Source organism: Equus asinus, chromosome 27, assembly GCF_041296235.1.
Source record: "Equus asinus isolate D_3611 breed Donkey chromosome 27, EquAss-T2T_v2, whole genome shotgun sequence".
Lineage (NCBI taxonomy): Eukaryota > Metazoa > Chordata > Mammalia > Perissodactyla > Equidae > Equus > Equus asinus.
This window is the reverse complement of record NC_091816.1, coordinates 7,661,154-7,686,856: the sequence shown is the minus strand read 5'-3', so window position 1 is coordinate 7,686,856 and position 25,703 is coordinate 7,661,154. Positions and strand designations below refer to the sequence as shown.

General features: G+C 37.5%; 1 protein-coding gene across 1 annotated transcript in view; it reads left to right on the top strand.

Moving 5' to 3' along the window:
• Window positions 1-25,703, top strand: part of KCNU1 (potassium calcium-activated channel subfamily U member 1) — a 150,098-nt gene that overhangs the window by 83,910 nt on the left and 40,485 nt on the right. The window contains 1 exon segment of the mRNA XM_070499718.1: window positions 485-584. Coding sequence (XP_070355819.1) covers window positions 485-584 — 100 coding nt within the window.

The following is a 25,703-nucleotide window of genomic DNA, read 5'->3' as shown; positions in this document are numbered from 1 at the left end:
ATCAATCATAAAGGAAAACTTGAAGGAAAAATAAACTAGAAGGAGGCAATACCCAAGGAGAATGAATTGCTTCCTGAGCAATATCTGCAGAAAGGAGAAGGGGACCTGTATAGTTATCCTTTTTTAGAGTCCTGTAGTGGATCTAGACCCTGCCTGTAGCAGGAAGGATCCCCAGATGCTAGACTCTTGGGTGAGATGAGAGGAGTGATGGATTAGAAAGGTGCATTAGCAACTTAATAGATACTTATTCTAACCATAGTATACGGTATTGAAATCCTTACAATCATTTTCCACTCACTTTCTAACTCTGTAGAAGGAAATTAAAGAGTTCTCTACAGTTTCATTTTTAGAATTAGTCAGTAGCTAAGGATCACCAGCCTCTCCCTAGTCAAGGGCCTAGAAATGTCCCAGCCGTAGGAATGGTCCAAAAATCCCTTAGTGAGAGATATTATGCCAACTCATTAAGATTGTTATGCTATTGCAGGGGCAACAGTAGCGGTAAAGAGAAACAGCCTGAAGGAATTCCCTGGTACAGAAAGGCAGAATTTTCAAGAGTCACCATTAAACTTCAGCCCTGACGCCAAGTAAGACCTTACAGAACCTTGGTCCCCTATGTTTTTCGGGGAATCACTGGGCAATAAAAATTTGACTTAAACAGAATATTTGCTTTATCAGCTCCTGTACTGGCCAATGGAATTGTTCCTCACCAACATGAATTCACCCTTACTTCTCCCAATGTCACTAAACTAAGCAAATGTACCTCTCCCCAACATTGCTCAAATAATTTATACCTGTGATAACTGAAGATTCTCTACCCAGTTTTCTTTCAGATCACCTTTCAAGCCCTCTAGAAATGTAGGTTTGGATGAAATTTCAACTACTTCCAAACTACTTTTCTATTGTTAATCCATGCCCTATTTCCAACAAATTGATGATGAGATTGCCTTTATTTTTGAATTCATAAAATAGGGTCAACAAATTCTTCCTCCCCCACTTTCTTTTCCATATAGATCTTTAGTACATTAAAACCTGATTAACAGGGTTGGATATGAAGGGTGATGTGTTTAGTTGATTTTAAATAGAGGGTTGATCTAACGTGTTGGCAACATTTCAGTTTAGTAGCTAGAATATACCTGGAAAATCTTTAATGATTGAGAATTGTGATTGTCTACAGGTAAGTACTGTATTGTAGCAGAGCACAGCCACTCTGCTCTGGCATTACCTGAATCCAAAGGCTGGCTCTAAGCTGTGTGATCTTGTGCAAGTTGCTTTACTCCTAGGTGTCTCCGTTTTCTTATCTTAAATGAGTATAACAGTAGTGAATACTTTGTAGGTTTTTTGTAATATTTGAATGAGATTAGGTATTTAAAGCACTTTGCTTGATTTCTGGCTGGAAGTAAGTGCTCATGAAATGTTTATTATTGAAATTATCAATTATTATATCTAGGAAGGTGTATGAAATCGGACGGAATATGTAATAAGTGCAGAGCTTTCTAAGGATATGGATTTTGAAATAAATCCTTGATCTTGTTTTTGCTATTTTCCCTCTTTTAATATGTGAAGGATCATGCCTCTGCTTATTTGAAGATTCTGTATAAATGGGACTGGTTAACAGAGGTTTTACTGTACCTCTACCACAGGTGAGGCAGGTGTCAAATGTGTGAGCCACCAAAGGTGCCACCATTCATGTGTGCACTTTCTAAGAGGAATATAAAAGTCCTAGGAGTTATAGTTTCTGTCCTTCCTTGCGTTCCACTCCAGGATTTTATGAAACTGATATAATCTGTGGGGAAGGATTAGGAACTGTTTGGAGGAAAGGTGCTATGGAATTTTAGAAATTCAAATTTTGCCTCACTCTTAATGAAAACACAACAGAGTCAGACTAGCTTGAGGATTTACAGATAATTTTGTCTTCTTTTAAAATGCTTGATAAATAGGTATTTATTAAGTACCTCTATGTGCTAAGTAGGCACTGTGCCTGATGTGTTTATAGATATAGAAATCATATTTCAACCTCCATGCAATCTAGTTGGGTAAACAAGATGAATTCGTATGAAATAAATCAGAGGCCGAATAAGGCAGCGTTCCTTCAAGTGCTACATTGGTGATTCTTGCAGGAGGTCAAAGGAAGAAGAAGTCAGTGGCGGCTGGATGGATTGTTCCAGAAAGTTGCCTGTGGGAGGTAGGATTTGGAAAGGTAGAAGAGAGTGAGAATCTCACCTCCTGTGAAGGATGTGACATGGGCAAGGCATGTGGGAAAATGTGGCACCTTCCATGTACCAGCTAGCCTGAATAGAGGTGAGAATGCATGGAGGAGTGCTATAAGAAATATCTCACATTTCTTAAGAATATATTCTTGGCTGTTAGTATTGCACATGTGTGTATAGATGTCTGTACATTATGTTTATGTTAATGCGAAGTTGCTACAAAAACATGATTCAAATTTGAAAATTGTTTTGAGAATATAAAGACAACATAGGTGATAACACGTAGAGTGCTCCAATCACATTTATGCTTCACTTATTCTCTCCCATGACTTCTCTGTGGTAATAGTGGAAGGCAAGTCACAGATAATCAAAAGCCACATAAAATCCTTGAATGTAATTGTAACCATTCAGTTTCACTGACTTTTCTCACTGTTCTTTAGCAAAGCCATAAAAACAAAACAATTTAACTTATTGGCATTTTTCCCATTGTCTTTAGTTCCCCCATTGTCTATGATAAATAAGGAAATGGTCTAAAGCAAGCACCCAAAGGGAGAATTGATCCAAATGCCCTGGTCCATCCACAGACTGGGCACATCAGCCCTTATCTGACTGGGGGAATCCCTGAATATGCTTCAAAAGCCCGTAAAGCCCTGTGGTAGTGATAGTTACCCATCCAAGTATTCTCCAAAGATGATGCTTAATTCACTTACACCTCTTAATTTAAAAGCAAGATATGTTCACATGAACTAGAGGCTTAAAAAAAAACCCAATCAGGGTCATACTGCTGATCAGATGGTGGTGTGCACTTCAACAGACGAATGCCATGTATGGGTGAATTTCTGTGATATTTCATCAATGTAGTTGCTTAACTCAGTTGATTTAAGTACAGTGTTAATGAGATGAATCACAGATCCTACTCCCACTTAGTACTGGAGACTAGGGTTGGAATTTTTTGTTTCATTCTTTATTACTCTTTTTTTTTTTTTTTTTTTTGCAGGGTAAAGATAACTCCAGTTAGCAAATCGGCAAACATATGTCTTAGGTAGCTACAATGAGTGGTAAAATACATTTGAAGGCTTAAGAGAGACAACTAGGCATTATTGGGGGAAAAAAATGTAAAATGTATGGAATGTGCTATTTGTGATCCATTTTTGATGTTTTAATAGTACTACATTCACATACCAAAAACAGCATAATATTATTTATAGTTTTGCTGACAATGGGCTTGATGCTTTTAAAGATGTAATCTTCAGGTCACCAGTGGGTTTTCTGGGAAATTCAGAAACAGCTCTCTTCTATTCTTAGCACTTGAAGCAATACAGACAGCCGTAACTTACACAAAAGTTATAGTCCAATATTTCATTGCATCCCTAGTGTCTTTCTGTTTCCATAGAATAAGCAATGCTATAAATAGCAGTTAGCTTCTCAGACTAGCACACAAAAGCCCTTTAATAGACAGTAGTTAAATAGGTGTTTGTTGAATAAATAAACAAACACTAGCTCTATTCACCTGAATTCCGTGTCCTTAAATCAAGGGGTCGTGTAATATGAGAGAGTGAAGATGAATATTCTCTCTTTATTTTCAAGGTGATAGAGAGAGACCCATGCAAAACTTTACAATAAATAAAAATGCATCTCAGCCACTCCCTGAGCCCTTTGCCCTCTCTTCCAACTTCTTTGATATACTGTGGCCAGCCTACTTCACATCAGCTTCGCAGGGTTTTGCCCATTTTACTATTCTATAGTTACTTGTTATTCTCTGCCTCTTCTTTATCAAAATTCACTTTTTCAGTAAAAATGACTTTAATTAGATATTAGAAAAAAAAGACTTAGATACAACTAATTCATGTTATGTTGTGGACTGACCAATAATACAATAACCGCACTAAGTCATTCAGATTTTGAAAAGTAGGTGTTTATAAACTCAAGTAGATACTGATAGATATCTAACCAATAACTCAAAGAGAGGCAGAAATTTTCAGGCGGTGCATGATAGCTCTGGGTCAAGAGAGGAAACCATTTCTGACAGAAAGGTTTGCCTTCTTTGGACACATCAGCCCTTCCCTAGAAATCCTCCCTCCACGTCTGCCGAATTCAACTCCTAGATTATACTGAAATCTAAGTACTTTCCCACATAACCACCCTTCCCACTTTGTGTCTTTGTGAAACTTATGACTAAGATCATATCAACTTCATCTTCATACTCTCCATGTTCTTTGAGTGATACCAGAGACTATGGATATTACTTTCTCTCTTTCCTAATTTTCAGCTCAGTTCTTTAAAGTTCAAGTGGCCCACCAATGTCAGCCGTGAGCCTTGCCCCTATGGCAGGCGCGAGGCCTAGATCACCATCCTCTTTGGTCTTTAAGCTTAATTTTCCTCATCTGCAGCTTAGAGATAATATTAGAACCTAAACAGTTGAAGTGTTGTGAGGATTGAATGAGATAAAACAGGTTAAGTTCTTATAGTGTCTAACATGCAGTAAAAATTGAGCAAGTGAAAAATGGTTCATGTTGCTGTCGTTCTGTTCCCCCACCCGCCTCTGCCATCATTTCCCTGGTTCTTAGATTTCCATGCTTTTGCAACCAATTTCTGTCACATTCAGGGAGAGAGGGTTTGAAGTTTAAGACCTTCCAAAATTTCATTTACTGTCTACCACCCACCATCCATAGACTATCAGCTCAATGGAACATGTCAACAGGGTTTTCAGTGAGGATCTATAATGCAGTACCTCCCATGGTGCAGTCACTTTGCCACATCTGAGTCTGCCTGTAACTTGCCATTCCCCCTCCAGAACACTCTTTTCATGGCAATTCCAGCTCCTACCTTGGCTATTTCCCAATGCCTTTCAGCACAACTGATCCCATGGCAGTCTTCATTTTCTGAGTAAATTACAGTCCATTGAGAAAGACTGCCAGGATATCCTCTGCCAGGCCAGAAGCTTGTTAGTATAGGAGGTACACTGATCACGAGGACATAGGGAAATCCATCCAACTGAGGGAAATTCTCTCTCTTCTGGCACACCCACTCCCTGCCCTATATAATTTATGCCCAGGCACAACTCTTGACACATCTGTCCCTAGGACCTCTCACTTTCAGATACTATGACCCCTCACCACACACACACACACAAACACACACACGCTATTGTCTTAGGAAAAGAAGCTGGACCCTCCTTCCATTTTTACTCTCAGTTCTGCATACCTTATTGGATTCTGTGCCCTAGATGATCCAGGCTAGAGAAATGCCATCTTCTAGACTCAGTAATGTCTAAACTACTAAGGACCAGCTTCCAGAGTCTTTCCAGGTGCAGAAGATTAGATATGTCACCATACGTGGTACTTCTTCTCTCTCCACATCCTGTCTGAGCTTCCTACAGAAACTGATCATATGAGATCATCTGAGCAGGTGTTTTATTTCTTTTCTATTAGGCTTTTAAAATGACTTTCCCTCTAGACAAGCATAGACTTTTCTATTTGAGTAAAATATAGTCCATAAATAGTAAATCAAAAGCATTCTTTGAGTCTTTCATTCTTATATGCTTATTATGTCCCTACTATAGCATTTAAAATCATCTTCTAGAAATACACATTGACTTAATATTGTATAGCCAGCTTTTCATCTTTCAGAGTTCCTGTTCTCTAAGAATCCAAATAGCACTTGTGTTTCCAGTCCTATGATTTCCTAACTAAGATTCCAGAACCTCTAAAGATACTTTTCTCATTTCAACTGATGTTATTTGGCTACATAGGAATCGCTAGCAGGGAGTGTGTCAGCCATGAGGTTTCATGAGCATCTTCATCAAGTCTTAATACAAAGTCCAAAGAAAACAGTAATACAAATGTATCCATATAGAGTTATAGGTATAAGTATGGGTGTAGGGACATAGACATACACAAACACATATAGAAAGGATATTTTTAAGCACAATGAGCCTGAGTTCCAAAGACAGATGAAAGAGTTAGAGTGGCAGGGAATAGAAGAACAAGAATTTGGAGAGAATGAGTAAGCAGTTTCCTTTAAACTCTCTAAATACCTCTTTTCTAGTTCTTGTCTTGTTCTTATAGACAAAAACCAGATTTCCAAGAAGCAATGTGCCACAACTCCAGCAAAGTACTATGTATATGGGAATAATTCATCAAGTATGCATTGAGTAAGTGAATTCTTTAGATTAACAAACAGTACTTCACTATTATTACTTAAAAATAGGAGACAAAAAACTTCAGGCTTCATAAAAGCATCAGAGTAATACCTTGGAAAATTTAACATATTCCTTCCATTACTCTTGTCTTCCACACCCCATCTGTTTGACTAGCTTAGAAAGCTGTCATAAAGGAAGGACAAAGGCCTTTTTTAAACCTCTTTGTGATTCTGTGGACAAGTCTTAAGAAAAATGAAGTCAAATTCTTCTAGGACTTGTGGGTACGGAAATTTCCACTGATTTAGCTGGGTGGTAAGATGAGGAAGCAGGCCTCACAGCATGGGACTAAAAATGACAATGCCACAACTGACCATTTACTGAGTGTATATATTTTTTGTGTTAAGTAATTAGTTTCTTCATGTTTTCATTTTTCTCATTTATAATCTTCTAAAAGGCAGGAATGAGACCTTGTCGGTTTAGGGTCATATATAAAAGACCAACTCAGCAAGACAAGGTGAAGATGATGGGAAGCTTAGGCACTGTTCCTAAGTAAAACTATTCAGGCACTAAGGACATGACTTAGAGTTTCTACGGAAAAAACGTGAAGTCAGCAGTTGCCCTTGACTTTTCATTCTGCCTTCTTTTCCCTCTGTTTGAGACTCACCATCCCCCTTCTCAGTTTGACACCCCTCCCCAGCTACTTACTGTCCCCATCAACATCTACTATTTGAACCATCATTTGCAAAAGAAGAAGTTTAAAATATTAACCCTTCCCGGGGTAGCTTTTCTTTAATCACGGATCAAGGATTTCAGCTAAGGAACAAATCCCTAACTAGGGGATTTCAGGCATCAACCAGAATGGGAGGTATGATTTTAGGGAATGTCCAGTGAGGGCCTCCTGGCTAACATCTAAGACCACACCTCAAAGCCTATTGTGTGCTATGGTGTGTTAGTTTTTAGGTTGCTGCAAGAGTTATGAAAGAGGAGGCTGCCTGGTCTCATGATGACAGCAGGGGTTCCAGAAGTGGACTTTCAAGGGTCAGATTTTGGATCTGTGACTTCCATGCTATGTGATCATGAACAAGTCACTTACCGTTCTGTGGCTCAGATCCTTCATCTTTAAAGCAAGTGGTACCACCAATCTCATGGGGCTGATGAGAAGATTATGTGTAAGACTCTTGGCAAAGTTCCTAGCAGAGAGTAAGCCCTCAATAAATGTTAGCAATTATCATGATGCAGGAGACAGGATTGTCCCACAAAATAATTGAACCCATGGTCAGGAGACTCACCTCAAAGTAGCTTTTTGCAAAAATTTTACTAGCATCCTACAGTTGTGTTCACATGAATAGTATGAGTAGGAAAGACAGAGGACTTAGAGATAAATGTCATTTCAATTTAAATCTGAAGGGTGACAAAGCTGCAGCAGAACTCACCTTTAGTAACGCGAGAGCTAGACCCAGTTCCTGTCTCCCCATGAAGCAATATGGTCTTTCCCTGGTATGTTTACGCAATGTATTATTCGCTTTCATGCAATTATTTATAACTTTTCATCCAAATTTGCCAAGAACAAGTTAGTTTTTGAGTCTGTAACAGTCTCCAAATAATCAAGAAAATCTTTCTTACCATGAGAGGATTAAGAAAAGGCATCTTTAACAAATGGCTCTCCTCCCCACTCCAGAGCCCACTTCCCTTTCCCTCCCTGCTGCCTGTCTTGTTCTGCAGCTGGTTGATGAAGGCAAACCCAGGCAGGCAAAATTTCAGGGCTGCTGGGTAGCTGTCTTCAGCACATGCGCAGCTATCAGGACAATAAAATATTGTTCATTGCTTCTACCCCACAACCAATTAGGTCAGCTGTAAATAGTGGAATTGCTTGGTAAACATGCTGGAAGATTGTGCTGACTTGTTAATATAAGTGAAAATGTAATTAGATTTATAACACTTTTCTTCCAAACCATAATTTACAACAACAACAACAGAAGAAAAAAAATTCTCTAGCAACCTGCTGAAATATCATTATTAAAATGCACATGAAAAGTCAGTTATGCCAGAGGGAGGTATTTAAGAGAAGTGAGTTTCCATACCCTGGGATTACACCTTGGGGATTACATATTTCTTATTTATTTTTTTCCCCTGAGATCTTTGCTGCTGCCAAATGAAAAGGAACAGATATTTTACTTATTTCACTCTGAAATATTGCTGCAGATAGTGCTAAAAAGTAAACTAAATAAGCTGGCTCCCTGGAAACCTACTCTGCTCTCCTCAAAGCCCTGGGAAAAGCCGGGTAGTCAACATTCTTTTTTATTTACAAGCTCGACTCTCTTTAAGCATTAGTCATGTTCCTTAAAACATGTGGAAATCAAATATTTTTTCCTAAATGTTACTCTTTTTAAACTCTGAGTAGATTATTATATGTAATTCTATGGAGAATTCTTATGTAAAGACAAGAAATACCCCCTTATTTTCATTTTAAAACCTGGAATCTCCTCTATTCCCAGGGTCATATTGGGAGCACACTCTACCCGCAAACGAGATGGCACAGGTGCCACCACTTGCCCTGGCTGGGCCAGGAGACACTGGCGTCTGCGCACTGAGCTGGGCTTTCTCTGCTGCAGGGGCCTCTGTGGGTGAGGCGAGGCTCCACCCCTCTTCCAGAGGCTGCAATTCCACTCCCAGTTTTCAATTTTAACCCAGACAGGTTGCTGCCTCTCTGCTTTCTGGTTTCCTCATAATGAAATGTAGGTACTATTATATCTTATCTGAGGTTAAGGTACCAGTGGGGAAAAGCTAGTTTAAAAAAAAAATCATAAAGCAATTTGCAAGTGCGAGAGAAGCTGCCATTTTCAGTCTCAAACTTCAGCTACAATGTTGAGTTTAGATAGTGCAAGGAATTTTTAATACACATTTTTAGAATTGCTAGTGCGTGTATTGCAGATAAATTACTGTTTGGGGGAGATTCTGGTGTTGCTATATAAGAATCAATCAATCAAGTAGATCACATAGATCTGTGCATACATGTATGTATATGATTTACTTTATACGTTTATTCTTTATACACAACTGCACATACATGCATTACGGATATACATCTCTAGAAGAAGATCTAAAGAGCCTGAAATGGGGCATTACAAACTTACAGACTTTGATTCAAAGTAACGTCTTAACCCATAGTTATGCTCAGTAATTGAGAACAATGTAAATGGTCTTGCAACATAAAAATGTTCACAGTTTTGATTGATTGATTGATGTAATCATTATGGTTAGTACCTTTATGATTTGCATTTTATTACAAATAAAGAGCATATTAATATTTCTAATTCTTGAAATAATATTTTATGAGAAACTTTTTCATACTGATGAACTAGATTTGCTCCAGCTGAAATATTCTGCTAGACTTTACAGTCAGCTAAGCCTGGGACCTGACTTTTACACTGTTTGGGGGTAAATCTGAATATTCCTGGACCTTTCTAAATGCCCTTGGTTTCCTTTTGCCCTCAGCTTAGGTATTCGGCTGTCAGGACCATGGGTGCTATGTTTCCTTTTTTCTCACTTCTGTTTCACTCCTTTGAGAAACCCTTTTTGTGGAGCAGCCTTGCAAAGCCAGTTTTAAGTGACTTAAAGGTGGCTCAGAGGTAAAAGATAACTGGAAAGGATTGGAGGGCCAGGTCAAGTATCTACTTGGCCCATGAGCTCAGTCTTCCAGGAACAGCTCCCAGCACCCACTCCCCACTCAGAGTAACTGATTTCTAGCCATGTCCCTTACACCCACCCAGGAACATGCTCTGAAGGAAGAAAAAAAAAAATCAATGAACCCAGTGGCATAAGGCTTTGATTTCTCTATATGGATTCTATCTGTTTTTTTTTTTTTAATAGCTAATTTGTAGGGGGAAAAGTGAACATATTAAAGAATAAAACAAGCAGAAACCCTCCTGGATGAGCTTATATTTATCAGTTTTTCAAAGTCAAAGGCCTATGTCAGATGATTCTAAATCATGTTTGGGACCAGGAAGAACACAGGAGAAAGCTGTTTGTACTGTCTGCTTCAGCAATTCTCTCTGTCAACCCTGATTATAGTCCTCCATCCAGAGGCTGGGTCAAGGTCTACCTTCCCGCTTGGCACCTTTTCCTTTCCTGGTGGGGAAGGGGAGTAGAGGAAAATCGTTCTCACTCTTTCACCAGATGCTCTCGTCTCCACTTCCAGATCTGTAGAGCTGCCTCCGTCCTCTTCCTCCTTCTCTTACTCTTTCTTTACTCTCCTTCATTTTACTGTTTCAGCCACTGAATCTTGTAGCATTTTCCCAAGTCAAGAAGTAACAGAAGAGTAGAGAAGGAAGGAGACGGTAATTCCCAAGAGGAAGGGTATGTGTCTATAGGCTCGGATATAAAGATGCCAGGGGACGGGAGGCTTCTTTACATCGTATCCTGACCCATGATCTAATACCACCCCCTGCTGGTTGTTGTCACAACGAGAATCACAGTGGACAAGGCTCAACGCTAATGACAGGAGCTTTGAAGTTGAAAGGAAGCGTAAAGAAGTGGAGAAACAGGAGAAGTAATTGGATTCTGGAATAGTGTCACTGTACCAAATTAGAGGATAAAATTAAAACCTTCCCCAAGTACCTGACTTCTGACCTGCCTCTAATAACTGTACTCAGAAACACACTCTGAGGTAGGCAAAAGCAAACAATAAAACAAACAGACCTGAGCTGGGTCTATCAGCAGCTAACACCTGGGCTGGAGGTTTTGGTAGGGATTAAAAGAAACAAGTGAGGAAGCTGTGAGGTAGGTTTCTCTCCTAAATTCAATCAATTCTCATGTTTTTTCTATTTTACCCCTAAAAATATCTTAAATCCCTCCACCTTTTCATCTCCAGTTGTAATCCCAATCCAATCCGCCGTCTTCTTTTTCTAGACCACTGTTGAAATGGTCTTTGACCTGGTCTCCCCACATCTCCTCTTGTTCCTTGTTATCTATGCCTCTATTACTGTTAGGAAGATGTATCAAAAATGAAAATTTGCCAATATTTATTGCTTCCCTCCAAAGGTTTTTCAGTGCCCTTAAGAATGAAATCAAAATCCTTAACAATGCCTTCATCATGTAGCCCCTGCCTCCCCCAAAAGTCCCATGAACTCAAACAACACTATATTCTCTCACTTCTCCAAATATGCACCATTCTTCTTTTCCTCCCTCGAGCTTGTGCATATACCTAGAATGAGCTTCCCTTCTCATCTTTGTCTAGTAAATTCTTACTGTGTTCCAAGGGTACCCCAAAATTCAACTCAAAATACCCTGGATTACCAAGATTCAAAAGGCTTTACATTTGATTAACATCCAAAAAAGAAATCCAGCTTCTCATATAAGGAATGAACTCCTTTCAGACTAAGATAGTTCTCTCATGTGGTCTTTGTAAAGCTAATTTGTCAATGAAATATAAACATTTTGATGTTCAGTTACTTGCAAGTAAGAGAAACCCTTTTAAACTAAAGAAAGACAAGAAAATTTCTAATAACAAATCAGAGAACAGGCAACTGTAAGGGAGAAAGTGATGTACATCTTCTAGTGAGCCTGGAGCCGGGAAGTAGAAATCTGTGTGCCCTGAGGAGGCTGCCCTCAGCTGCGCTCTGCCACTGGGTCATGGAGCTGTCATGTAGGCTTCATCTTCTGCACAAAGGCTCTCTGTAACTCTCTGCTCTCCAGAATCTGGCTACCTCTGTCCTAAAGTCACATCCCAGCTCCAGTACTGCAAACTAGGTAACTAGATTCCCAATATCCTAGTTTCCTGTTACAGGAAGAGAGTGTCTGACTGGCTAAGCTCAAATCAGGTTCCTGACTTGTCCAATCATATCCAGGAAGTGGAGTCATCAGGAACAAACTTCGCCATTAGGTGGGGAATGAGGCAGTTCTCTAAGAAGAAAGAAAAGTGCAGATAATGGGCTTGGTAGACACCCCAAAGGATCTACTCCAAATAAACACAAGGCTCATGATTGTAATAAATAAAAACATTTAAATAATATGTCAATTAAACAATATCATCATGCCCCTACAAAGTGCACAATGGTATAGCAAACCCTTGTGGTGCCCATTAAACAGTAAATTTATCCCCAAGGAGCATGTGTGTGATATGCAAGAAAAAAGGTGGCATCAATTAATTGCAGAATGGATTGAATAAATCAGTGCACTGCATGCTTCCATCTAATATGTGGTGAGTGCCTTTGATGTGCATTGTGCTTTCACGGATTCATTAATTAGAAAGCTGTGTTGTGGGATGGGTCAGGTAGCTAGAGATCAGAAAATTACTGAAATTAATAAGGAAGGCTTCCTGCAGGAGGCAGATCTTGAGCTGTTTGGGATGCCAACTGCTTTAACAGCTGGCATACCGTGATCTGCATGAATAATATATAATTAATACAAAGCGAGGAAAACCTGATTGAACAAAAATGCAGGCTGGCTTTCCTTCACATGAACTTTACCTGGCAAATGGTAAACCATTAGGACATTGCTCAAGTCACTTTCTCGGGTATTCTCGAAGGCCTGCCTAGAGTGGGGGCTGCAAAGATTGGTTTATGGCTCAGATATTTGTTACATTTTAATACAGCTTGGAAACTTAGATGTTATTCACTGCAGCTGCCAATCAAGTACCTACATAAAAGCAAGACAAACATAACAATAACTGCTAAGCACTGCAGTGTTCAGCGACTCTGGCAGGATGCACTGCAGGCTTTATGAATGTGTGAGAGTGAATATACAGAAGCTTGGGAAAAGGTCATTGGTATTTTTGGAGCAATAAATCAAGTATGGAAAGATTTGCATTTTGGCTGTATAACATACAGGACTGGATTAGAGGGAGAGAATACTTTGAAGTAATATTTCTCTGCTGACTTGTTTTATTAGCTTCCTTTAAACATGTTACATTATTGCTTATAGAATTTCATTTACTCAGATTGGCAGCTTGATAAATACGTCTATTGGCGATGATTTGGATTGCTCTGGGCATTAATATTATTAAAACCTGTCACAAGGAAATGTCTGAAAGATGACTTACTGTAAAGATTACAGCATGAAATAAATCATCCTGTGGTATTTGTTACCATTTATGGCCTCTTGGAGCTGAGTCAATCCCTTTTTATGTTGCATTATTTTTCAAGTTTTTATAGCCTTACATTATATATTGCTGTCAGAAATGAACAGATGGGGTGTCGAACATGAGCTTTCTGAATAATTCCCACCCTCCAGTTATTTGTATGAAGGACAAGTGCAAAACTGTGCGTTCTCGAGCAAAAAGGAGAGAGAAAGAGGTGGAGAAGCTGCTGTTGAGGAAAAGGGATCCCTTTTGTCAAGATTGTTTAGGCCAATTCCACCAGCTGGTTGGAATCCCTGATTGGCAATCCCCCTGTTTGGGTTTCAAGCAGAAGATGAGGTGGCTGTATTTGGCTCCAACAAGCCAACAAATGCCGTTTTCAAATGCATTTTCTCAGAGTGCCTCTTGCTGAGACCCCTCCACATTTGGAGGTGAATGTGTCATACTGTCTTCCTAAAAAGCTGAGAAATTTGAAAACACACACACACACAAAATAGTAGAGCAAGAAGAAAGACACATTGAAAGGATTTAATATTCTTTGAGTGACGAATGTGCAGGCATGCCATGGGGGGCACAAAGGATTCTGTGCAGTCTGAACTGTTCAGCAGGGCCCTCGAAATCAGTGTAAAAGGAATAAAAGGAGCCCCATGGAGGTTTTCAGCCCTTCATAGAGGAGGCAGGAACAGAATTCTCCAAGATCTTGTACACATTGAAGCAATGTGTGTCCTTGGGAGTCTTTACTGTCCTCCTCTGATCGGACTACGCAGCTGCCTAATTGTCCCATGAGCCCCTCTGCAGAATCCTGAGGCTTTGTCACCATTGGAGGAGGGGAGAAAACCAATGCATTAAAAATCCAACAATTTTTTTTAAGAAAGGCGAAGCATGTGTGAATTTTCCTCATTTACCTTCTCTGCTCACCACTGCATCCATTCTAAGCAGTTCTATAAAGTGCCAGCATATTATAGAGGAACACACAGTAGACCCAGAGTCTGGGTAACAGGAATCCAAAGTCATTGCTTACCGTCTTGGGACGTTAAGTGAGTTGCTTAATTTCACATCATCTGAAAATGTGGATAAGAATATTTTTCCTGCTTACCGCATGGTGTTGCTGCGAAAAGTCAAATCTTACAACACACACATGCACACACACACTAAAGTTTACTGGCTCCTATATCTGTCAGAGGTGGGTATTTTAATTACCATGTTGCAACCACCCTCTTGCCTTCTCCCTATTCAGCTCTGCATTTTCTCGAGTTTATCACTCAGTTTTACTCATCTCCTCATGCCCAGATTCCCTAATGTCAAGGCCTCCCTTCATTGTCTCTTAAAGTTGTTACTTTACTAGGAGTCATTTGTAGACAAATAATCTGAGCTTCAGCAGCTCCCTCCCCAAGACCAGACCCATTCTCCCATGCTGTACCTCTGACTCCCTTGTCAGAGGGGCAAGGATCAAGATCTCTTCTTCTTCTATGTCATCTTCTCAAGGACCTTCCATATGAGTTTCTGTTTGTCACATTTGTCTGAGCATGCCATCTGGATTCACCTATATAAATGCTAACATTTACTGGTCACATCTCAAATAAGCAGAGTTGAAGAGGACTGCTTCATTCTGGGCAAAGTTCACAGCTCTGCTGTCTTTCATTTGAGATTTCACTCTCTAGCAACACAGAAAGTTAACCTAGGGAGAGAGTACCAAAGGGTAAATTTCAGATAGTTGGTGAGTTGATAAAGGCAGTCAATTCGTTATGCAGAATTGATTTTCTGTATCCCTGTAAGGAATACACTCCTCACTCTGTCTCTCTCTCTTTGTTTTCCTCATTGCTTCCCCCAACAAAGAAACATTTGCATAAGCCCCACCACCGACCCATCAAATTGGCAATGCTGAGCCCTCATAGTCTGATACATAAATTTATAACTCTTAAATGTTACCTCTATCTATAAAGAATGCATTTCTCTTTCTTTCTCTCTCCCTTGTCTCCGCTCTTCCTTTTTCTATTCCTCCCTCTTTTACTTCCTTCCTTATCTCTTAAATTTTATTTACTTTTGCTTCCTCAGAGGTGTACTGATTGAGTCATCAAAATTCTTAGCCTCTTGTGAATAAACATCGTGATGTCTCTGTTTCCATATATTAGCTCTCTTGTCTCAGATGAGGCTGTAATTTGCCAAGCTAAACAATCAGTGAATTGCTTTTTCTGTATTCTGGAAACTTGTTATGGACCTGACTTCGATGTTCTCTCACTCAGTCCCACACTGAGAAAACTCTGATGTTCACCAATTTCCCCATCATTCCATGGCCTTCCATACACGAGATAGGAGAAGCATGATGCTAAGCTTGAGGCCTGGCCCTTTTATTCACTGGCAGCCACATAATTTCTCTAGGCTAAATCCTCTATCTGTAAAATTAGAGACAAGTTGAGACATGATCATTTAAAGCTAACTTCAAGCTTTAAGGTATCACTTGCTCCTGTTCCAGACCATATCTTGAAACATCCTCATAGTAACTGATTTCTCCTTGCTTTGCCTTTTCTAGAGAGAAAGGATTCGCCTGATGGTAATTACCAAATCTCTTTCTCTAATTTCAAGACAATACCTCATTCAGAGTTGACAAATCCTTCTCCTCCTTGTTTTAGCTCTCATTAAAAAATTTACCATGAATCCACTAAAACCATTATGCCATTCACTAAAGTACCTTAAAGATGTGTTTGTGTGTGTGTATGTATGTGTGTGTCTGTGTGTCTTGGGTGTGGGGTCAGGAAGAGATACAATATGACCTAGAGCGACCTGACATAATAAAGTTTTATAGTAATGTCTAATTACTGCTACCTACCTCTTTATTATTAATTCCACAATTCCGGCACATAAAATAACTTAATCATTTTCAGAATTTGCATGACTAATGGAGCAAGTTCTGATAGAATAAGGATAAGTTTCATAATTAGGTTTTGCCAGGAACTTGTGCAAACCAGTCTATTTATAATTTGGTCAGCTCCTGATTTTTAATGAGGGCACTGAGAGTGACTGAAGCCTCTGGCAGCATTCACTTCATATTTTAATTATGCACAGTAATTCTGACGATTACATACATGTTATAAATCACATCATAATGACCCATGAAGAAAGTATATTTAATTACTGAAGGGGGAGTTCTCAGATTAAACAGGTAGATGGGATGTGCTGAGATGTGAACCACATTAGAAAACTGAGCTGCTTGATTCTGTGACGTGAAAGAACCAGCCTCTGAAACTTGCATTATAGAGAATAAGGAAAGCCATTGCCAAATTCCCAGTTTTAGCTCCAACATGTAAAGAGCTTTTAAGTCATCCCTTCTGTTCTCACAAGAGAAAACTGAACAAACTGAAAATTAAAGACTTTTCCTCACCCATCAGAGAGCCGAGGTTGCAGGGCAAACCATCACGGTGAAATCTGGAGACTCATATCAAGATCCACTTACCTGGGGAAGGAGCCACTGGATCCGTAAACTGGTAGGAACACTTAAATGATAATTTTGATGAAGGACTGGAGGTCTAGTATGGATTAGGTGAAGAGTGAGAGACTCCTTGGGGCTACAGGCTTAGAGGGACCTCCACACCTTGGGGGTTTTTCCTCCAAGAACCCTACCAAATTCTCACAGTGAAGAGCCAAGAAAAGTCCTCTCAGTAACTCTGAGAAGGGAAAGGTAACTATAGTGAAATACTACTCTTCAGGGGAAAAGATTTTACCAATCTTATCTCAGGTGAGGGAATGTCATTTCTCCCACTCTGGCCTCCTCTAGCCTTCTTGTCTCTCCTGAGGGGAGCAAGGTGGAGCTAAGACACATTTGTGAAGGCCACAGCCCCAAGATACGGGCCAACTGAAAAACTGAGATTTAATCACAAAATTACAGAATCTTCCCCCCTCCCACATATTACTACCACACCTATAGGGCTCCAGTACAGCAACGGTGAATTATAGTGGAAAGAGCTGCAAAGTGCAGACTATGCATGGAAGACTTCTGAGAGAAACCCAAAGCTAAAAAAGGAGACAAAAACAAGGACACTAGAGGAATTAGAATGCTCTGGAAACTACAGCCACAGCAAACATTAAACACAGTGCAACTGCTTGCCAGATTAACGTAAAACCTCATACTACAGATCTATCTAACCTAGTTCCTATTATCTAATACATCATATCTCATTGTAAAAAAAATTAAAAAGCATGCTACAAGGCAAGAAAAAACACTATCTGAAGAGGTAAAGCAGGTATTAAAAACAAGGCTCGGATATCTCACCAATATGGAGTTATCAGACAGAGAACTTAAAATAAATATGATTAGGAGGCTGGCCTGGTGGCATAGTGGTTAAGTTCACATGTTCCACTTCAGCAACCCAGGGTTCATAGGTTCAGGTCCTGGGAGCGGACTTACACACCGCTCATCAAGCCATGCTGTGGCAGTGTCCCATGTACAAAGCTGGGGGAGATTGGCATAAATGTGAGCTCAGTGACAATCTTCCTCAGGAAACAAGAGGAAGATCGGCAACAAATGTTACCTCAGGGCCAATCTTCCTCACCAAAAAATAAATAAATCAATAAGCAATCAAAAAGTAAATGTGATTAACATGTTAATGGCTCCAAGGAAAAAGATAGACAACATGGAAGAACAAATAGCTAATGTAAGCAGAGAGATGGAAACTCTAAGAAAGAATCAAAAGGAAATGCTAGAAATCAAAAATACTGTAACAGGAATAAAAGAGCAAGTCTTGATAGGTGCACCAGTAGACTGGATAGTGATCTTGAAGATACGTCGTCAGAAATTCCCCAAACTGATACAAAAGAGAAAGAAGGAGGATAAAAACTGGAAAATACTGAAGAAATGTGGGACCACTTCAAAATGTGTAACATATGTATAACTGGGATATGAGGAGAAGAAAAAGAGACTGGGGCAGAAGAAATACTTGAATTAATAGGGGCTGAAGACTTTCCAAAATGAATGTATCAAGTCACAGATCCAGAAAACTTAGAAAACCCAAGGTATGATAAATACCAAAATATCCACAACTATACATACGATATTCAAACTGCTGGAAAATAAAGACAAAGAGAAAATCATGAAAGAAGCCAGAAGGAAAAAACCACCCTATCTACAGAGGAACAAGGATAAGAATTAGATTGGTCGTCTTGTCAGAAACCATAGTAAAGAAGAGAGAGGAGTAAAATATTTAAAGAATGGAAAGAAAAAAACTACCAACCTAAAATTTTATATGCAGTTAAATTTGAAGGAAATTTAAAGACTTTCTCAGACAAACACAAACTTAAGGAATTCATCACCAGCAGACATTTCTGCCCTGCAAGAAATGTCAGAAGAAGTAAAAAGATGTTCAGGAAGAAGGAAAATGATATAGGTCAGAAACTCAAATCTACATAAAGAAAAGGAGAGCATTAGAGAAGTGATAAATGAAGGTAAAATAAGATATTGTATTTTTCTTATTCTTCACTGATCTAAAATTTAACTGTTTAAAGTAATAATAGTAAAATTGCATTGGGTGATTATAGCATATCTAATAATAGCAATGTCATAAGACATGGGAGGGAGGAACCGGGAACACTCTGTTATAAGCTACCAGCACCACACATGAAGTAGTGTAGTGTTATTTGAAGATGAACTTAGATTTAAAATGTACATTGTGGGGCCGGCCCCATAGCCTAGTGGTTAAGTTTGGTGTGCTCTGTTTTGGCAGCTGGGTTTGGTTCCTGGGAGTTGACCTACACCCTTTGTCAGCGGTCATGCTGTGGCAGTGATGGCGATCCACATACAAAATAGAGGAAGATTGGCACAGATGTTAGCTCAGGGTGAATCTTCCTCAGCAAAAAAAAACAGGAAAAAGAAATATTTCAGAAGAAGAGATACATAGTGCCACTAAAAAAAATTACATTGCAAATTTGAAGGCAATTCTTGATTTTTTTTTTTGAAAAAGAAATACGTGTAATATGCTAAGAGAGGAGATAAAATGGGATCATATGAAATGCTCAATTAAAACCAGAGATTAAAGCCAAAAAAAAAAAAAGAGATAAGAGAAGAACAAAACAAGTAGCAAAGAGTTACAAATGTGGTAGACATTAATCCAACTATATCAGTAATCACTTTTAATAAGAACAGTATAAATGAAACAATTTAAAAATAGATGCTGTCACAGTGGATAAAGAAACCAAACCTAACTATATGCCATCTATAAGAAGTCCACTGTAATAATACTATTTGGATAGGTTAAAAATGAAAAGACAGAGAAAGATAAATCATGCTAACATTAATCAGAAAGAAAATTTTAGTAGTTATATTAATTTTAATCAAAGAAGATTCAGAACAAGGAAATTGTCACAGAAAGAGAGTGACTTTACATAATGATAAAGAGGTCAATCCTTCAAGAAGATATAATAATCCTAAACATATATGTACCTAAAAACAGAGCATCAAAATACATGGAGCAAAAATTGTTAGAATTGAAAGGAGAAATAGACAAATCCATTATTAAAGTTGGAGATTTCATGACCCCTTTTTCAGTAGTTGATCAAATTAGCAGAAAATCAGTAAAGACATAGCTGATCTGAACAGGATTCATTATCAATCAAATTGTTCTAATTGACATTTGGACAATACTCCAACAAGAGCAAAATGCACATTCTTAAGTGCACAAAATAGACTACATTCTGGGCCATAGAATATAAATTAACAAACGTAAAAGAATAGAAATTTTGCAAAGTCTGTTCTCAGAACACAGTGGAATTAAACTAGGAATCAATAACCAAAAGTGAGCTGGAAGATCCACCAAATATGTAGCAATAAACTTCTAAATAACACTTAGATCAAAGAAGAAGTCTAGAGAGAAATGTATACATTAGGAAAGAGGAAAAAACTAAAATCAATAATCTAAGCTTCTACGTTAAGAAACTAGGGAAAGGAAAACATGTAAGCTTAAAGCAAGCAGAAGAAAAATAATAATAAAATTAGAGGATAAATCAATTAAAATGAAAACAAGAAAACAAAAGAGAAAATCAACAAAACTCAAAGGTAGTTCTTTGAAAATATCAATAAAATTTATAAACTTTTAGCCAGACTAAATGAAAGAGGGGCCATAACTACTGTTTCCATGGACATTAAAAGGATTGTACAGGAATTCTAAGAACTATAAGCAAAGAATTTGATAATTTAGATGATATGGAAAAATTCCTTGAAAGACACAAAACACCAAAACTCAAACAGAGAGAGATAAATAATTTAAACAGGGCTATACTTATTAAATAGGTTGATCTAATGATTCATAAACTTTCCCCACCTCCCCTCCAAAAAATGTACTACGGCGGGAAGGTTTCACTGGTGAATTCTATCACACATTTAAGAAATGATACCAATTCTCCACAATTGCTTTCACAAAATAGAAGCCGAGTGTATACTTTCTAACTAAAAGCTGGTATTACTCTGATACCAAAGCCAGCTATAGATATTGCAAGAAAGAAAAACTATAGGCCAATGTCTCACATGATTCTAATGCAAAAATCCTTGACAAAATAAAGACAATTCAAATGCAATAATATGTAAAAAGAACTAGACACCATGACCATGTAGGCTTTATTCCAGCTATGCAAGCCTTCTTCAACATTGAAAATCTATCAATGTAATCAACTACATCAACAGACTAAAAAGGAAAAATCATATGATCATTTCAGTTGATTCACAAAAAGCATTTGTAAAAATACAACACTCACTCATGATAAAAAAAAATTCAGCAAGCTGGGAAAAGAAAGGAACTTCCACAACTTGATAAAAAGTATCTACAGAAAAGGAAAATAAAAGCTATACAGATTGGAAAGGAAGATATAAAATTATCTTTCCTCACAGATGACACTATTGTCTCTGTAAAAATCCCAAAGATTCTACAAAAATATACTTGCAACTATTAAGTGATTACGATAAAGTCACAGGATATAAGGTTAGTACTGTATACAAAAGTCAATTGTTTTCCTACCGCAAACTAGAATTTGAAATTTTAAAAATATCACTTATAAAGCACCAAAAAAATAACATATAAATCTCACAAAATGAGGCTCTATATACAAAAAACCAAAACTTCTATGAAAGAAATCAAAGAGGATCTAAATAAGCGCAGAAATAGTGCATTTTCATCAGTTGGAAGACTCAATATTGTTCAGATGTCAGTTCTTCTAAATTTGATCTATAAGTGCAAGACAACTCCAATCAAAATTCCAAAGAGCTATTCTGTAGATGTTGACAAAATGATTCTAAAGTTTATTTGAAAAGGCAAAAGATCTAGAATAGCCAACATGATAGTGAAGAAGAAAGTTGGAGGACTCAAACTCCTCAATTGCAAGAAAACTAGAAAGCTACGTTAGTCAAGACACCACAGTGTTGGTAAAAGAATAGACACATCAATCAATGGAACACGTTACAAAGCTCAGAAATAGGACCACACAAATATGGTCGATTGGTGTTTGACAAAGGAACCAAAGCAATTCAATGGAAAAAGGATAATCTTTTCCATAAGTGGTAATGAAACCACCATATGTCCATATGCAAAAACAAACAGACAACTTAGATGTAGACATTACACCTTTAACAAAATTTGGTTCAAAACGGATTATATATCTAAATGTAAAATGCAAAACAATAAAACTTCTGGAAGAAAACAGGAGAATGTCTAGGTGAACTTGGGTTTGTGGATGAGTTTTTAGATAAAACACCAAAAGTACAATCCAGAAAAGAAAGTATTATAAGATCGATAAATTTGAATTGGTTAAAGTTAAAACCTTCTGCTCTTCGAAAGACACTATTTAAAAGATGAAAAGGTAAGCCACATATTGGGAGCAAATATTTGCAAAATACATATCTGATAAATGAATTGTATCCAAAATAAACAAAGAACTCTTAAAACTCAATAAGAAAACAAACAATCCAATTAAAAAATGGGCAAAATAGCTCAATGACAGTTCAGTAAAGAGGACACACAGATGGAAAATAAGCATATGAAAAGATGCTCAAGTCATTTGTCATTACAAAATTGCAAATTAAAGCAACAATGAGATACTACTACCTACCTATTCATTTGGCTGAAATTCAACAAAACTGACAGTACCAGTTGCTTCCAAGATGTATGGCAACAGGAACTCTCATTCATTGATGGGGGTATGCAAAATGGCCCAGTGATTTTGGAAGATACTTTGATAGTTTCTTATAAAATATAGTCTTACCATACAATCCAGTCATTGTGCTTCTAGATATTTAACCAACTTCTTTAAAAACTTATGTCCATACAAAAACCTGTATGTGAATATTATAGCAGCTCATTCACAATCACCAAAAACTGCAAGCAACCAAGACATCCTTTAATAGATGAATGGAAAACAAACTGAGCTATAGCCACAGAATGGAATTTTATTTTGCAATTTAAAAAGTTAGCTGTCAAACCACAAAACGACATAGATGAATCTTAAATGATTATTGCTAAGAGAAGTCAGTCTGAAAAGGCTACATACTATATAATTCAAATTATGTAACATTCAGGAAAAGGCAAAACTATAATGATAGTAAAAACAAAAACTATTACCTACCTTTCAAAACTCAGGCCAAATGGTTGCCTGTAAACAAGATAAAATTTGTGTACGTTTTGAAACATAGCATGATGTCCCATTGTCCTCCAATGAATTAATTGTACTGCAGACATGCATTTATTTTTCAAAAAATTTCCAATATTTTGTCTTTGTAAATGTTGATATCAATATCTAAATGGGAGAAGCAGACAATATTTGCTTGCTTTCAAGCCTTCTCATAGGATGGTACTCAGTTTTTTAATTTGCCACATATTAAAGTCTGCTTTTCAGCTTGATAGGCTCTGATTTGGCCTTCCAGGAAAAGATATATACCAACCAAGTGACTATATGTTACTTTACAATAAAACCACGTATAAACCTAAATGCTCAGGTTGGCATGGCCAGTGCATCCTTCCTTATTCACGGAGCATCAGTGGGACCTTGATCCAGTTACCTAGCTTCCCCAAATTCCTCATCTGAAATTGAGTTAATTTCAGGGTTCCCGTGAGGATCAGCAATGATAAATGTAAAGTGCCTAGCACACGTGCAAGCAGTACTCACTCAGTATGTGGTATCCAGTATTATAAAACAAATTGTAATCTTAAATTTGCCTAGAGAACATGAAATTAAGCAAAATAAGTTAGTTGAATGATCATAGCCTATTGCATCCACATGTCAGGACCAGAGTCACCTCTTCGACCTGTTGCTTAACAGCTTCTAGATTATTCAATTATCATTACGAATATCAGTAATTATATGTGTTATAGTACACGGTACAGTTATAGTTAATTGAATTGGAGAAGAATTTGACCCTACAGGAAAATAAATAGTAGAATACTATGTTTTGTCCCTTCTCATGGCTACTTTTTTTTAATGAAAGCATTTTTGGAATATACTGTACTATCCACTCTTTAAACTGTACAACTCAATGGTTTTCAGTATAGTCACAGAATTGTGCAACTGTCGTGACTATCCAAGTTCAGAATAGGTTCATCACCTCCAAAGGAAACTTCATAGTCATCAGCAGTCACTACCTAGTCACCCCTCCTCACATCCTCTGGCAATCACTAATCTACTTTATGTCTTTGTGGATTTTCCTATTCTGGACATTTAATAAAGATAAAATTATACAGTATACGGCTTTTTGCATCTGGCTTCTTTTACTTAGCATAATGTTTTCAAGGTTTATCCATGTTGTAGCACGTCTTTTCTTCTTTACTTTTTAGGACTAAATAATATTCCATTGTATTGGCACGCTACATTTCATTTATCCATTCATCAGTTCATAAACATTTGGGTTGTTTCTTTCCTTGATTATCATGCAGAGTGCTGCAATGAACATTTGTATAGAGGTTTTTGTATGGACACACTTTTTCAGTTCTCTTGGATATATACCTAGGAGTAGGATTGTTAGGTTATATGATAACTCTATGCATAGTATTTTGAGGAACTGCCAAATTATTTTGCAAAGGGAATGCATCATTTTGCAATTGCAACAGCAATTCCTGTGGGTTCTGATTTCTCTACATCTTCTCTAACACTTTTCATTGTCTGTCTTTTTGATTATATCCATCTTAGTGGGTGTGAAGTGGCATCTCATTGTGGATTTTATTTGAATTTCCCGGATGCCTAATGATGTTCATAATCTTTTCCTGTGCTTATTGGTCGCTAGTATGTTTTCTTCGAAGAAATGTCTATCAAGTCTTTTACCCATTTTTAAATCAGGCATTCTTTTTGTTGTTGAGTTGTAAAAGTTATTTATGTTTTCTAATAAAGTTCTTTATCAGACATATTATTTGCCAATATTTTTTCATATTTCATGAGTTGTCTTTTCACTTTCTTCGTGGAGTTGAACCACAAAGGTTTTTAATTTTGATGACAGTACATTTTTTTTATTGATCTGTATCTTGCAAACCTTGCTAAACCTGCTTATTAGTTCTAATAGATTTTTTATGTATATTTCTTAGGAATTTATAAAAATGGAAGATTGTGTCATCCAAATAGAATTAGTTTTACTTCTATTTTTCCTATCTGGACACCTTCTCTTTCTTCCTTCCTTTTCCTCTTCCCCTTTCCTTCCTTCCCTCCTTCCCTCCATCCTTCCTTCCTTCATTCCTTCCTTCCTTCCTTTCCCTAACTGCCCTGAGTACAATCTCCAGTACAGTGTTGAGTAGAAGCAGTAAGAGTTGACAACTTTTGTCTTATACCTAATCATAATAGGAGAGCCTTTAGTATTTCACCAGAAGTATAACGTTAGCTGTGGGGTTTTTACAGATGCCCTTTATCAGCTTTAGGAAGTTACTTTCTATCACTAGTTTGTTGAGTGTTTTTATTGTGAAATAGTCTTGGATATTTTTAAGTACTTTTTATTTGCATCTATTGAAATGATAATGTGGATTTTCTCCTTTATTCTATTTATTTGATTTATTACATTGACTGATTTTTGTGTGTTGAACCAACCTTGCATTCCTGGGATATGTTTCACTTGATCATAGTATATAATCTTTTTTATATGTTTCTGGATTCAGTTATGCATGTGTGTGTGTGTGTGTGTGTGTGTATACTGTATATATATATATATATATATATATATTTGTCTGTGTGTATGTATTTGTGATGTGTGTGTGTATATATATATATATATATATATATATATATACAAACTTTAATATTTACCTATATAATTGTTTTCACTTTTTTGTTG